Here is a 13,862-nt window from a genome sequence, read left to right on the forward strand (position 1 = left end):
GTCCTTCCCCTGCCCGCCTCCTCAAAATTCTTAAGAGGGTCTCTTCTCCAGCCCTCAGAGAGTAGCTGGAAGTGGAGAGGCAGAAAAAGGTCCTCCTTTCCATCCATCCTGCAATTTTAATCTGGAATCTTAGGTGCAGTACTGCTCCCAGAGGTCAGAAACTGCTTGTGCTAATGAAATTCCTTGTCACAAAATGCACCTAGAACAACGAGAGTTTTGAACACTGCAAATATATTATCAGCCTGTTAAGGCCCTAAATTTGAGACCAGAGTACTTTAAGGATGGCAAACACCAGTATGACCCTATCCATAATCTAAGATCTACATGTGAGATCACGCTTGTGGGCCTGCTGGTGAAATCTGTTAGATAGGTGAGCAAGCATACAAGGCAGGGCATTGTCAGTGGTGGCTCCGCAATTGTGGAACTCCCTTCCAGTTTATAGCAATTTGGTCCATTCAGTCCTAACCTTCAATAAGGACTTATATTTTAACTATGCTTTTCCTTAAGAGGATTTTGCTGATCCATTTCAGATTCCTGTCTATAACTATCCAGTGCCTAATTCTCTGCCTGTGGTTCTACTGCATTTATTTCTCTTTGTACATTACTTTGTGACATTGCTTGGCCCTGAAAAGATAACTGGGTAGTTTTTGTATTTATTTTGATTATATATTTTGTGTTTTTATAGTTTTAGTTTATCCTGTGAACTGCCATGTGGCCTGCGGGTATAGTGCGGTATATAAATTTAATAAATACTAATAAGCTTTTCAAAGCTCAATAACTAAAAGAAAGAAAGAAAGAACTCCCATGCATCTATTTTAAACCAGCTAAAACATTCACAAGGCTGCTTTGTCTTTGATAAAGCTGATCTGGGTTGGATTAGACATGCATGGCACTAACTTTTCTTTTTTAACCATATCCAATAAAATTTATAATGTATTGTCTCTGACAGTGAATAATAATAATAATTTATTATTTATGCCCCGCCCATCTGGATGGGTTTCCCCAGCCACTCTGGGCTGCTCCCAACAGAATATTAAAAACACGATGAAACATCAAACGTTAAAAACTTCCCTAAACAGGGCTGCCTTCAGATGTCTTCTAAAAGTCAGATAGTTGTTTATTTCCTTGACATCTCGTGGGAAAATAGTGGCCAGAATGTTGGCGCTTGAATGGCCAGGGCCTGGGTTCAAATCACCACTCGGTCATTAGTTGTTCTCTGAATGGTTTATTTGAAAGGCCAGACTTCCCCAAGCTGGTGCCCTCCATAGGGAATACAGCTTCCATGATCCCTGACCGCTGGCCATGCAGGCTGTGCTGAACTAATGTTCAGCAAAATGTGGGGAGCACCTGTTTGGGGAAGGCTGATCGAGGTCACCGATGCGATTACATTCCGAGGAAGGAATCAGAAGACTGACATAACAGTGAACGTTATACGTCATGAATGTAGAAATGGGACCGCGAAGAACCAAGGATCCTGTAACCTCGACAGGTGATCTCTCTCTCTCTCACACACACATGGGCTAAGTGCTAGCTTACCTCACCAGCACTGTGGCTTCGCTGCCTCGTCAAATGTTGCCGGTGGACCAATGCACTCGTCGGCCTGCTGCTCTGCAAAGGAAGCCGTGGGTCGATGAACGTCGTGGTGCGGGAATTGTGGTCGACAAAAAAAGCCTGGTAAGGAAGCAAGAGGAGACGAGCGGGAGGAAAGCATTTCATTACTTGCCAAAACCTCACTCGGATTCCTGTGGGTATTTCTGACTGCACGGCTTCCTATGTTAAGCTGCACTTGTGAGCGGCAAAGCATTGGGTGGTTACAAGCGCAGGAAGTCTTATGTTCTAACGGCCGTTAAGATCTTTAACTTTGTCACGCAACAGGGAACTCTTTGGGGGTGGGTGGGTGGGTTCTAACATGGGTTAAGCAGCACTACACAGGCTTTCGGTGCCCCAAAAACAGTTCCGATTCTCATGTGCACAGCAATTCAGAAGTCAAGTGAAACGAACAGTGAGATTGCTTAAGAGGAGAAGACTTGAGTAACTAATCACAGAGAATGATGGTTCGTTCACAAACAAGAGCTGCATTAGGTAGGTGAGACAAAGTCAGATTTGATGGGCAATTTCACTTTCTCATCTTCCCAGCCCTCCTTTCAGCTCTCCGCATCAGTTTGCATTGCTTATAAAAGTCCTCGTGAAAATTCACCTGCATTTCAGTGTGGAATTTCTCGTAATATGCACGCTTGTATGCATTTTCCCCTAGTATATACTGTATTTTTCACCCCATAGGACGCACTTTTTCCCCTCCAAAAATGAAGGGGAAATGTGTGTGCGTCCTATGGGGCGAATGCAGGCTTTCGCTGAAGCCTGGAGAGTGAGAGGCATCGGTGCGCACCGACCCCTCTCGCTCTCCAGGCTTGAGGAAGCTATCCGCAAGCCTTGCGAGCCTGGTGGGAGTTCCCACGGGCTCACAAGCCTTGCGGGCAGCAGCCTGCAGCCCCCGCGAGTGTCCGCAAGCCTTGCGCGCCCGGCAGGAGGTCCCACCGAGCGCGCGAGGCTTGGGGCGGCAGCCTGTCGCCCGAAGCACAAGGAGCCCTCTGGAGGGCTCCCCGTGCTTAAGGCGAGTGTCTGCAAGCCTTGCGCGCCCGGCAGGAGGTCCCGCCCGGTGCGTGAGGCTTGGGGCGGAAGCTTGTCGCCCGAAGCACGGGGTGCCCTCCGGAGGGCTCCCCGTGCTTTGGGCGAGTGTCTGCAAGCCTCGCACGCCCGGCAGGAGGTCCCGCCAAGCACGTGCGGCTTGGGGCGGCAGCCTGTCACCCGAAGCACGGGGAGCCCTCCGGAGGGTGCCCCGTGCTTCGGGCAGGTGAGCGCAAGGCTTGGGGCGGCAGCCAGGGCGGAGAGGGGGAAAATATTTTTTTTTTTAATTCATTTCCCCCCCAAAAAAACGAGGTGCGTCCTATGGGCCGGTGCGCCCTATAGGACGAAAAATACGGTATGTTTTTACTTGGCACTTTTCCCTAATGCAATGCGTTTGTAATGTCATTTTCACCAATATATACATTCTTATGTCAGTATATGCCTGCATTGTCTGCATTACTTGCTCAGAGAACTCCACTGCAAATTTCAGAGAAGTATGAATTTTAATACTGTGTTTCAGGTTCTTGCGTTGCCTTGGAAAGTGCTCATTAAGTAGGTTCACCTTTAAATGCAAACCAAATTTCATTTCTCCCAGATCCCTACATGACAGGGAAGGCTTTGTTGTTGGGAGGGAATGAAACTGGGGTGGTGAGCAAGGAGGGCTGAATTTCACATATTCATTCAAAATAGCTGGTCAGATCATCAAAGGTAGGTCTCTGTTTCACCTAATATCTGGGAGGAAGGACACAAAGTTATCTACTTTTTAAAGAAATAAATAAAAACCAACTTCAAAAAAAAGTATAAAAAACAACCTCAACCAACTGCTTACTGTATAATTACAACCACAAATGGGTGAGTACACATGTGAAACATCTGATTAAGGACCATGGCACAATGTGATTGCAGGCTGAAGCATGCCAGCTGCAATCGGAGGAGGGCTATTCTAGGTAGGGCAGCTAAAACAACAACAACCAGACAAAATTCTGAGTAGCTGGAGAAGCAAAAGCAGATTTCAAAATACAGCACAACCCCTAACAGCTTTAGAAGCAACAGCTGCATGGACCAGTTGCCTAAACCAGAAAAACCGTAGGCAGGGCAGGACCTGATCCTTTGCCAGGGAAGCAGCCAGTCACTTCTTTACTTGAGAGTATGTCACGTTTTGACCCTAGAGGAACTTTACTTTGAGGTTAAGCATGCTTCGGATCACGGCCTTGCAAGACTTGCGCTATGCAGCTAAGAAGAAACCATTTCAAGAACCTCATAAAGGTAAAGGGACCCCTGACCATTAGGTCCAGTCACGACCGACTCTGGGGTTGCAGCGCTCATCTCGCTTTATTGGCTGAGGGAGCCGGTGAACAGCTTCCGGGTCATGTGGCCAGCAGGACTAAGCTGCTTCTGGCAAACCAGAGCAGCGCACGGAAACGTCGTTTACCTTCCTGCCGGAGCGGTACCTATCTACTTGCACTTTGACGTGCTTTCGAACTGCTAGGTTGGCAGGAGCAGGGACCGAGCAACGGGAGCTCACCCCGTCGCGGGGATTCGAACCGCAGACCTTCTGATCAGCAAGTCCTAGGCTCTGTGGTTTAACCCGCAGCGCCACCTGCGTCTCAAGAACCTGATACTTTACCCTTAATGATTCAGAGACAATGCCTGGCATCTACCCTGAAGGAATCAGAAACATTTGGCCCAAGAAAGCTCACACCGTAATTAACCTGTTAGTTATTAAGGTGCCACAATTCTAGTAGCTGTTATCTGGCATTTCTTTATCCACCCATAAATACAGCACTGTCAGTGTACAAGACTCTGCAGACTCCCATAGGCAAAATATAAACAGGTTCCTGTCCCTAAACAGCTTATAATGATCTACATTTGGAGAAACAAACAGTGGTAGGGAGGGAAAGCTCAATGCATTGCAGGTACTTAAAGCTCAGATACAGCAGGAAATGAGGATTAAGAAATTAAGTCAAGGGCAGGGCTTTCCCCCCAGAACCTCTCAGCTGGGCGCCATTGCCATTATAAGAGAACTAGGGAGGCAGCTTTCATGGTGAGTTCTGGCACCTCTTTTTCTAGAAAAATTGTGCTAGTAAAGGCTTTATGGATAAAGGTAGGTAAAAATCAGGGGAAGGAATGTACCAAGTTAGCAATGCCCGTTCCGCCCTGTATCCATCGCAAGCAGACCTGATTCTATTCCACTGCAGTTTGGTTTCCATCCATTACTATGTCATGCTGGCAGAACTTTACGTATTGTTTGTCTTAACCATTGCCATTGTTTTTACATGATTTCATACCATTTAATTCAGTGTATTAATTATACATTTTTCCTGATGTTAATTCCTGCTGTGGTCAATTAAGAACACAACCCTTTCGGAGTCTGTTGGATCCTCACATCCAAAATCTTGCTGCTGTTATCATGGCAAGATAATACACCAGATATCCTAATGAAACACCATAGTGCTTCAGGAAAATACAACTCACTGAACGCCTAATGACTGCCCAAAGAGGGTTAAAACAAGGTGTGCTTTTGTTCTGCAGTGAACAATGGATAAATGCATGAACTTGAGATCAACATGTGAGCATTGCATGTGAGCTTGGGAGCCTCTGTTCAGGTTTTGGTTGTGATGGGTGCTGGTAGAGGTGGGGGGGTTAGACCCAAACATTTGTGTCATCACCCCAACTAAATTGGAGTCTTTTCATTTAGATCCTGTCCAATCTAATTTGCTTTATGCACTCTGGCTTAACAGGTTTATGAATCAGCCTGCTTGATGTTTTGGCTTTTATCTAATTTAAACTTGTGCATTTGGAAGAAAGCTTTGGCCTCCCAAGGGCTAAAATTTTAATCAGATGAACCCTAAACCAAGCATATAACTTGAAAGACAAATTCAGATCAAGTCTGTCCTGCAGGGAAACTAATGTTTCCATATGAACAGTGTTGCATATGCACAATTCTGATTTCTTACACAGCAATTTAGCAAAGCACGCTGCACTCGTTTGTGCAATGCACTTAGACAAACAGGAAAAGATGCTTAAGGATTACACTAAATGAATGCAATCATATCTCGTTAAGCACAAGTGCTTTGAGGACAGCCGGTAGCAGTCTGCTACATAATGAAACTCAGGATCACTGCTTTGAAGCTTCATTAGAGAAAAGAAAAGCTACTGGAGCTTCAATGCCTTGGGCTAATCTGGACAATGGCACCACAGCTGGAAAGGGAGCTGAAGCACTCTAAAAAAAACCAACACCCAACAGCCTAATTTTATACCTACCACTGGCCAACCGGGCAAGGGTGTAGCCTAGATATTTATGGAACCTGGGCAGAGAAACAGGGTATTTTGGTTTGGAAAAAGCTTCACATTTTACCCAGATGGGCAATGTATTTGTTCAAATATACGTTTCTCTTTCTACAAAACTAAAAATACAGCCTGCAGAAGCACACACGCTGTTGTGATACTAGCTAAGACAGCAAACGAGTGCATAGGGTAAGGGGTCAGGTTGCTACCTCAGCACCACTAGGTCACACTGCAGCTCTCCAAATCCCTAGGTACAGGCATGGCCTCCAGCTGTTTTGGGACTACAACTCCCATCATCCCTAGCTAACAGGACCAGTGGTCAGGGATGATGGGAACTGTAATCCCAAAACAGCTGGAGGGCCAAGTTTGGCCATGCCTGCCCTAGGAGTTAGGGACATTTTCTTAGAACAAACATAAACAGACCTAACCACTAGCCTATGGCTCATCTGTGAAACTACAATACATTGGGCCGGATTCAACTATCTGGTCCAGTCAGCAAAAAACCAAGCAAGGACTTCTGCTAGCACAACAAAGCTTTCCTTTCTCTTCTGCTGCAACCCCCCCCCCAAAAAAAAACAATGTCCAGGAGGCGGGTATCAGGAGAACCCCTGGAACAGTGCACGGGGAAGCAAGGACAAATTGTCTCATCAAGCAAGCATAAACACTTGCGGCTGGAAGAAGAATCTTTTTGCCACTACAGTCACACCTTGGTTCTTGAACAGCTTAGCTGACGAATGAATCAGCTCCCAAATGCTGAAAACCCGGAAGTAGGTGTTCCAGTTTGCGAACGTTTTTCGGAAGCCAAACGTCCGACGCGGCTTCCGCTTGAGTGCAGGAAGCTGCTGCAGCCAATCGGAAGCCACGCCTTGGTTTTCAAACGGTTTCGGGAGTCAAAGAGACTTCTGGAAAGGATGAAGTTTGAGAACCAAGGGATGACTGTACATTTACTTCTTCTCAGTACGGCCCTTTTACTCTTCAGTGGTCTAAGTCAAATACGAACGGCTAAAAGGCAACTTTCTGAACGCACTGCCACCTGATGCACCAAAGACTTAACTCTCACCCTGCAAAGTGCCGACTCAGCAAATCCTGTATCAGTTACCTGCTCTCTCTCCTTGGATCGGCAACTGGGGAGAGGGGCAGACAGCTCTCATCTTAAGAATCATAGAATTGTATAGCTGGAAGGGGGCACGGGGATCATCCAGGGAATCTTCCACCCAATGTGGGGCTTGAACCCTTGACCTTGAGATCAAGGTCTCATGCTCCACTGACTGTATCAAGGACAAGGCTGCTCAATGCCAGCTTTATGTGTTAGCTATCAGATCATAAGCCAACCATCACTCGAGTTTATTTTGATATGCTTTTTGCTACTACTACTACTACTACTACTACTACTACTACTACTATAGCAGGTATGGTCTCCTCCTGTATTTCAGTTTCAGTTTCCAGGCAGCAAGAAACAACACACAACTTGTGTTCATATAATCAAATAGCAACAACAGCAATATTTCCTGCCAAGTTGTATTGTTAAAAAATAAATCTCTAAATGGCCCTGGGAGGGAAGGACAGACTTTGTCCATGAGCCACCAATTGGCCATCACTTTTCTACTGTAATTATGTCATAACGAAAACTCAAAACAACTCAGCGTACTTTCACCATCAGCAAAACAGCTCAGTCATCTATGCGTGCATACAAGGACAGGAAGGTTGTGCAAGGAAAGGACTCGGCTGACACAACCGCTTCTGAGAAACCATGAGCACATCTCCTCTCCAATCCTGAAATGAACTACATGAAACCATGTGTTCAAAGTGAGCTGCTGCACACCACCAGTTGGGCTGCATGGAATTAAATAATAATAATAATAATAATAATAATAATAATAATAATAATAATAATAATATCTTTATTGTCATTGCCCCCTTCGGGGACAACGAAATTACTTGACTGCTCCATAAAAACACTAATTAAACAATACAGTATAATACAGCAAGAGAGATTAGATGACTTTCAAAGTCCGGGCTTCCCATTCAGGGCTGAGATCGCTCTGGAGAAGAAGCTGTTCTTAAGACGACTCGTTCTTGTCTTCATCGTCCTGTATCTCCGTCCCGACGGCAGGAGCTCGAAGAGACAGTGACCAGGATGCGATGGATCTTTTACCATGTCCAGTGCCTTCCTATGGCACCTTGTGGCATAAATCTGCTCTAAGGTGGAGAGTGGGCAGCCAACAATGCTCATACATTGTTGAGCATTGTTGAGCACAATGCACATACATTGTGGGTGTATGAGGGGATATTTGCATGAACTCAGTGGCGTTGCATCCTTCGCTGGCATGTGTACACACCATGCATCAGGAGGAACCAGGGGCTGGGTGTGGAGGGTAAACAAAACCTGCCACAACAGTCCAACCCTTGCCACAGCGGCCGCCACGTGGACATGGCGCACGGAGGGTTCGCGGGGCCCCGCTGCGCTATTTGCCCGCCCGCCAGTGCAGGGAGGAGCCTGGCCAGCCGACGTGACCCATGGTGGGTGCATCCCCCGCAACATTGGCCAGGGGGCCATTCAGCAAGGGGGCGTGGGGCACAGCAGCACAGCCAGGCCAGGCTCTGGGGCCCAGAGACACACACCCCCACACCCCCACAGGCAGGGCAGGGATCCCTGCCTGGGGGTGCCTGGCGTGTGCCTCCTCAAAATCATGCTCCCAGGCCCCCCAGCCACCACCACGCTATGCTAAAACAAGAGCCAATGTGCATATGTACATACGTAAATGAGCTCCTACAATGAACAGGCCCAGTATTTGTAAGACATTCAACTCCTGCCTTCCAATGTGGACTTAGTGACTGGTTTTTTCAAAACTTGATTCCTAAGGGAACTCCAAGCACATGGCTAAAGGAAAGAACTTTTCGTTTAAGGTCCCAAAACAAAAAGTTAGGGGGCTTAGGCCCGTGGCCTCAATGCATGCAAAGCATTTCCCCAGCAGTTACAGCAAAAGCACTTTGGAGCTTATACTCCAAACTGTCCTGCCTTCTTTCTTTCTTTTTTCACTCTTTACACAGTCTTCCAGAGGCACTGTATCTCATCCCTAAGTAATTAAGGTTTTTTTTTAAAAAATGGGGCAGGAAAGCAGACGCCTCCTTGTTTCAGGGGAATACCCACGCTACTGCTCCTCCCTTCCTGCCCACAAAGGGAATTTTATCCATTTTAACTTGTGCGGTGAAAAGCAGAAGGAAGAGGGCAAATGAAGTTTCCGTCCCTCCCTCGGCTCCAAACGCATTCCAAAGAGCTGAGTTACCCCAGACAGAAGGAATGCACAATAATAATAAGAAAAACCTTCGCTTTAAAAAGCAGAAAAAGCAACTCCTCCAGCACACGCTAGTGCTTATCGAGCATTGCAAAAGTGCAGCACCTCCCTCTACAGCAATGCCCAGCCACCTTTTAGTTGCCTTCTGCTTTATCTTATCGGGTACTTTGAAGACTAAGCGGCACTCTCCGTCCCTTGCAGCACCATACATTAATCGTGAATTCATTTTCAAATAAAAAGGGGCGGCCGGCCCTTCCCCAAGGTCACCCAGCCACTGTTTCAGCGAAACTGAACTCCAAGCCAAATGCACAAAGTTGTTCTGGAATGCCCTAGGCCATATCAAATCTCTCTCCCAACCAAACACGGAGCAATTTCTGTTTCCTGAGCTAACAAAACCAACACAGCATTTTAAACCTTTCGCGCTAGTCATGCTTGTGCTATAAAAATTATCATCTGTCGGTGGCCAAGAAACTCAACTTCTGGGGGCCTCTTCCTAGTTTAGCTGTTGGTCACCCTTGATAGATCTCAGCGTCTTTCATAAGACCGCAACACAGGAGCTTGTTCCGCTTCCTTTTCTAATGCAGGATGAAGATAGCCACAAAATATGTGATCACTGCACAACTTCTAGTTTCTTCTGGATACGCTGTTGTGCTCAAGTGCACATGGGGAAACCAGCCATAGATTTAAAAGATAGAGGCTGCAAAGTCCTCTGCAAACCAGCAGCCCACATGTTAGTCATAGGTTTACAGTGGTACCTCTGATTACGTACTTAATACGTTCCGGAGGTCCGCTCTTAACCTGAAACTGTTCTTAACCTGAAGCACCACTTTAGCTAATGGGGCCTCCCGCTGCTGCCGTGCCGCCGGAGCACGATTTCTGTTCTCATCCTGAAGCAAAGTTATTAATCCGAGGTACTATTTCTGGGTTAGCGGAGTCTGTAACCTGAAGCGTATGTAACCCCAGGTACCACTGTACAGGTTATCACCAACAAAAACCAAGAAGAGCATCTGTGATAGACCAGACCAAAGGTCTACCAATTCCAGAATCCTGCTTCTCACATCAATGAACAAGGTGCCTAGGAGAAGCCGACAAGGGAGACATAAGGGGCAAGTAACTTTCTCCTGCAGTAGCTCCCCAGCAACCAATAGTATTTAAAGGATGCTCTCTCTCTCACCCCTAGAGTAAGGATGGGGTAAAATTGGATTCAGTTCACATTTGAAGGTAAATCAATCTAATCTGCACTTTCCAAAACATAACTGAAGCACAGGTATCCTTCAAAATTCACACTACTCTGAATTTTGCAAAGCAGCTATCCAGCCAAGTAATGTGTATAAAAATGAATCTACTGGGGTAAAGTGTATATAAAAATGCACGTGTTGGTGAAAATAACATACAAACATGCATTATATTAGGGGGGAAATGCTTTTAAAATGTGTACATTTGTCAAAACCGCATACAAAAAAATGTGTTCATTAGGAGAAATTCACACTAAAATACTTAAGAATTTCCATGAGGATTATTATTTTTAATTTGCTACAGAAACCTGGAGGACTGAATTTAAGATTGGAAAAAATGAGCAATCAAGAGAACAGAAACTGGCAGATCCATTCATCCCTACCCCGGAGGTAGCAGGTAGCCATCCCTACTAGTAGTCACTGATAGCCTTAACCTCCAGGAATTTGTCTAATCTCCTTTGAACGCTGACACCAATTGGTGTCCCTTAGCTGCGGTATTGGAATAAAAATTACATTTACACTTTTGAAATTATTTTAAGTCCAACATGAGCTGTATTCCCATACATTGGCCTTATTTGTATGTCTTGCTCAACCGTAGTACAGTGGTGCCTCGCAAGACGAAAAGAATCCGTTCTGTGATTCTCTTCATCTAGCGGTTTTTTCGTCTTGCGAAGCAAGCCCACTGAAGGATTAGCGCTATTAGCACTATTAGAGGCTTTTAGCTGCTTATCTGCTGATCGGATCAGCTGATAAGTGGCTTTTAGCGCTATTAGCGGCTTATCTGCTGATCAGATCAGCTGATAAGCGGCTTAGAAAAAGGGGGGAAGGGGAAAAAACCAGCAGGAACTCGCAAGACATTGTCGTCTTGCGAAGCAAGCCCATAGGGGATTCGTTTTGCGAAGCACCTCCAAAACGGAAAACTCTTTCGTCTAGCGAGTTTTCCGTCTTGCGAGGCATTCGTCTTGCGGGGCACCACTGTATAGTGTGACATAAATGATCCTGGGTGAGCCTTGGGCTCAAGTGCACTCTCTCTCCCCTCTCCTTCTGCATGGCCAGAAGGATGACGATAAAAATTTTTGCTTCTGTGTTTCCTTACAGTTACACATTCTATCCAAACCAACAAACTGTTAATGTTACCTATAGTTTGTTTGAAACAAGCCAACTTGGTGTGGCTGAGATGAGAAGGAGCAAGGCAAGAAGAAGAAGAAGAAGAAGAAGAAGAAGAAGAAGAAGAAGAAGAAGAGTTGTTTGGATTTGCTATCCCGCTTTATCACTACCCTAAGGAGTCTCAAAGCGGGTAACATTCTCCTTTCCCTTCCTCCCCCACAACAAACACTCTGTGAGGTGAGTGGGGCTGAGAGACTTCAGAGAAGTGTGACTAGCCCAAGGTCACCCAGCAGCTGCATGTGGAGGAGCGGAGACGCGAACCCGGTTCACCAGATTACGAGTCCACCGCTCTTAACCACTACACCACACTGGCTCTCGAAGCTTACCTAGGATCACTTCATGGTTTAAACTAGGGCTGGAGAACCTGTGGCCCTCTAGATGTTGTTGAGACTCCAACTCCCATCAACCCCAACTAGCAGAGTCAACAGTTATGGATGATGGGAGTTGTAATCCAGCAACATCCGGACAGTTTCCCCATCTGATTTAAAAGTATAGTTTAGTGCAGGGATAGTAAACAGCTCCCATCAGGCACAGCCAATTGAGATGGTTAGTTGTCTTCCACAACATCTGGAGTGCCCCAATGTTGTCTACCTCTGGGTTTAGCATGACACCCCCAAATGCTGCCATGGAAAGCTACCATGTTAGGGAGAAGATCACTGAGAACGCAGCCAACTGGCATCATCATTCTCCTATCTGGGTGGAGGGTGGAAAGTGTGAGTATCTGGCTCGGCCAGAGCAGCTTCCTCAATTTCATCAGTATTCGGATGAAGAGAACAGAAGTCTAACGCTGGTTTAATTTACAAGCTAGTTCTTTATATTTGTTACCTTGCCCTGATGGTCGTGCTTCATTTCCCAGCCCCTCGGCAACTCGAGCTGCTTGTTGGCAAACATATTCAAGAAGCCCACCAAATCTCGATTATGCTGGTAGCGCTCGAAGTGGTGGGTATCCCGCCGGACTTTGGTGATCATGTGCTTCAGACACGTATTGTTTGTAAACATGCGGTAGGCACTCTGGACGGTGGGAGGGGGAGAAGAAACAAAGACAATTATTTTCGGAAGCTAAGCGTTAGGCTTTGAATGTCTATGCAAGCTTTGGAAGGCTGGATAAAGGGGGCCTTAAGAGTTTTGTCATTCATCTTGTACAAGCAGCAATTCAACCTAGGCGATCTACCGCTGGGTCATTTTAAAATTGACCTTGAGGCTTTCTAAAACTGTCATGTCAAGCACCAGCAGGAGGGCTTCAGGTACAACCCCAGTCAGACACATGGGAAACAAAAAATATAGTTTCTGTCTCTGAACCCATTAACAATTACAGTGGTACCTCAGGTTAAGAACTAAATTCGTTCTGGAGGTCCATTCTTAACCTGAAACTGTTCTTAACCTGAAGCACCACTTTAGCTAATGGAACCTCCTGCTGCCGCCGTGTGATTTCTGTTCTCAACCTTGAAGCAAAGTTCTTAACCCGAGGTACTATTTCTGGGTTAGCGTAGTCTGTAACCTGAAGCGCCTGTAATCCGAGGTACCACTGTACTGAAAATTGTTGTTATTTTATTTCAACATACAACAACATCATATGGATAAATAATGAAACACCCCACCTGTCAGGGAACTGCCATCAGAGGCAAGAGGAGAGGTAAGACTCTCCAGTGATGCAGGGGAGGGAACTAGCAAGGAGAGAGAGAGAGCTTCCGCTGGGGAAGGAAATCCAGGGGACACCAGGGAGAAAGGGGAGGCTGAGAGTACTGCGGAGGGGAGGCTCCGAGACTCTTCCAGTGAAATCAGCGGAGAGAGCACAGGACCTTCGCTTGGCACGCCCACGCTGCGCAGAAGGCTTCCGCGCAGAGAATCTAGGAGGAGACTTGGAGTCAAGGAATTTTTATGTTGGAAGAAGTTTAGGAAACGCCCACTGATGGATTCTGCCAGTGACTGAGACAGTCGCATTGTAAGGGCTGTCAAACCAGGGAAAGGTTTAGCTATACAACCAGCTTGGAGCAGTTTGCAGTTTACGCACAAGCAACCCCAATTCCCATTACACCACCCAAACACAGAAGCTTGTACTTAAAAGGTAAAGGTAAAGGTACCCCTGCCCGTACGGGCCAGTCTTGACAGACTCTAGGGTTGTGGGCTCATCTCACTCTAGAGGCCGGGAGCCAGCGCCATCCGAAGACACTTCCGGGTCACGTGGCCAGTGTGACGAAGCTGCTCCGGCGAACCGGCACCAGAGCAGCACATGGAAACGCCGTTTACCTTC

General features: G+C 46.5%; 1 protein-coding gene across 6 annotated transcripts in view; it reads right to left on the minus strand.

The window, feature by feature from the left end:
• The window catches only part of HECW2 (HECT, C2 and WW domain containing E3 ubiquitin protein ligase 2), a 197,411-nt gene that overhangs the window by 53,396 nt on the left and 130,153 nt on the right, over positions 1-13,862 (minus strand). For all 6 annotated transcript variants that reach the window (XM_082222539.1, XM_082222540.1, XM_082222541.1 and 3 more), the window contains 2 exons: positions 12,437-12,622; positions 1,537-1,671 (listed from right to left, as the gene is read on the minus strand). In XM_082222539.1, coding sequence (XP_082078665.1) covers positions 1,537-1,671; positions 12,437-12,622 — 321 coding nt within the window. The remainder of the gene's footprint in view (positions 1-1,536; positions 1,672-12,436; positions 12,623-13,862) is intronic.

The sequence above is a fragment of the Podarcis vaucheri genome (assembly GCF_965113315.1).
Source record: "Podarcis vaucheri genome assembly, chromosome: 1".
Taxonomy (NCBI): domain Eukaryota; kingdom Metazoa; phylum Chordata; class Lepidosauria; order Squamata; family Lacertidae; genus Podarcis; species Podarcis vaucheri.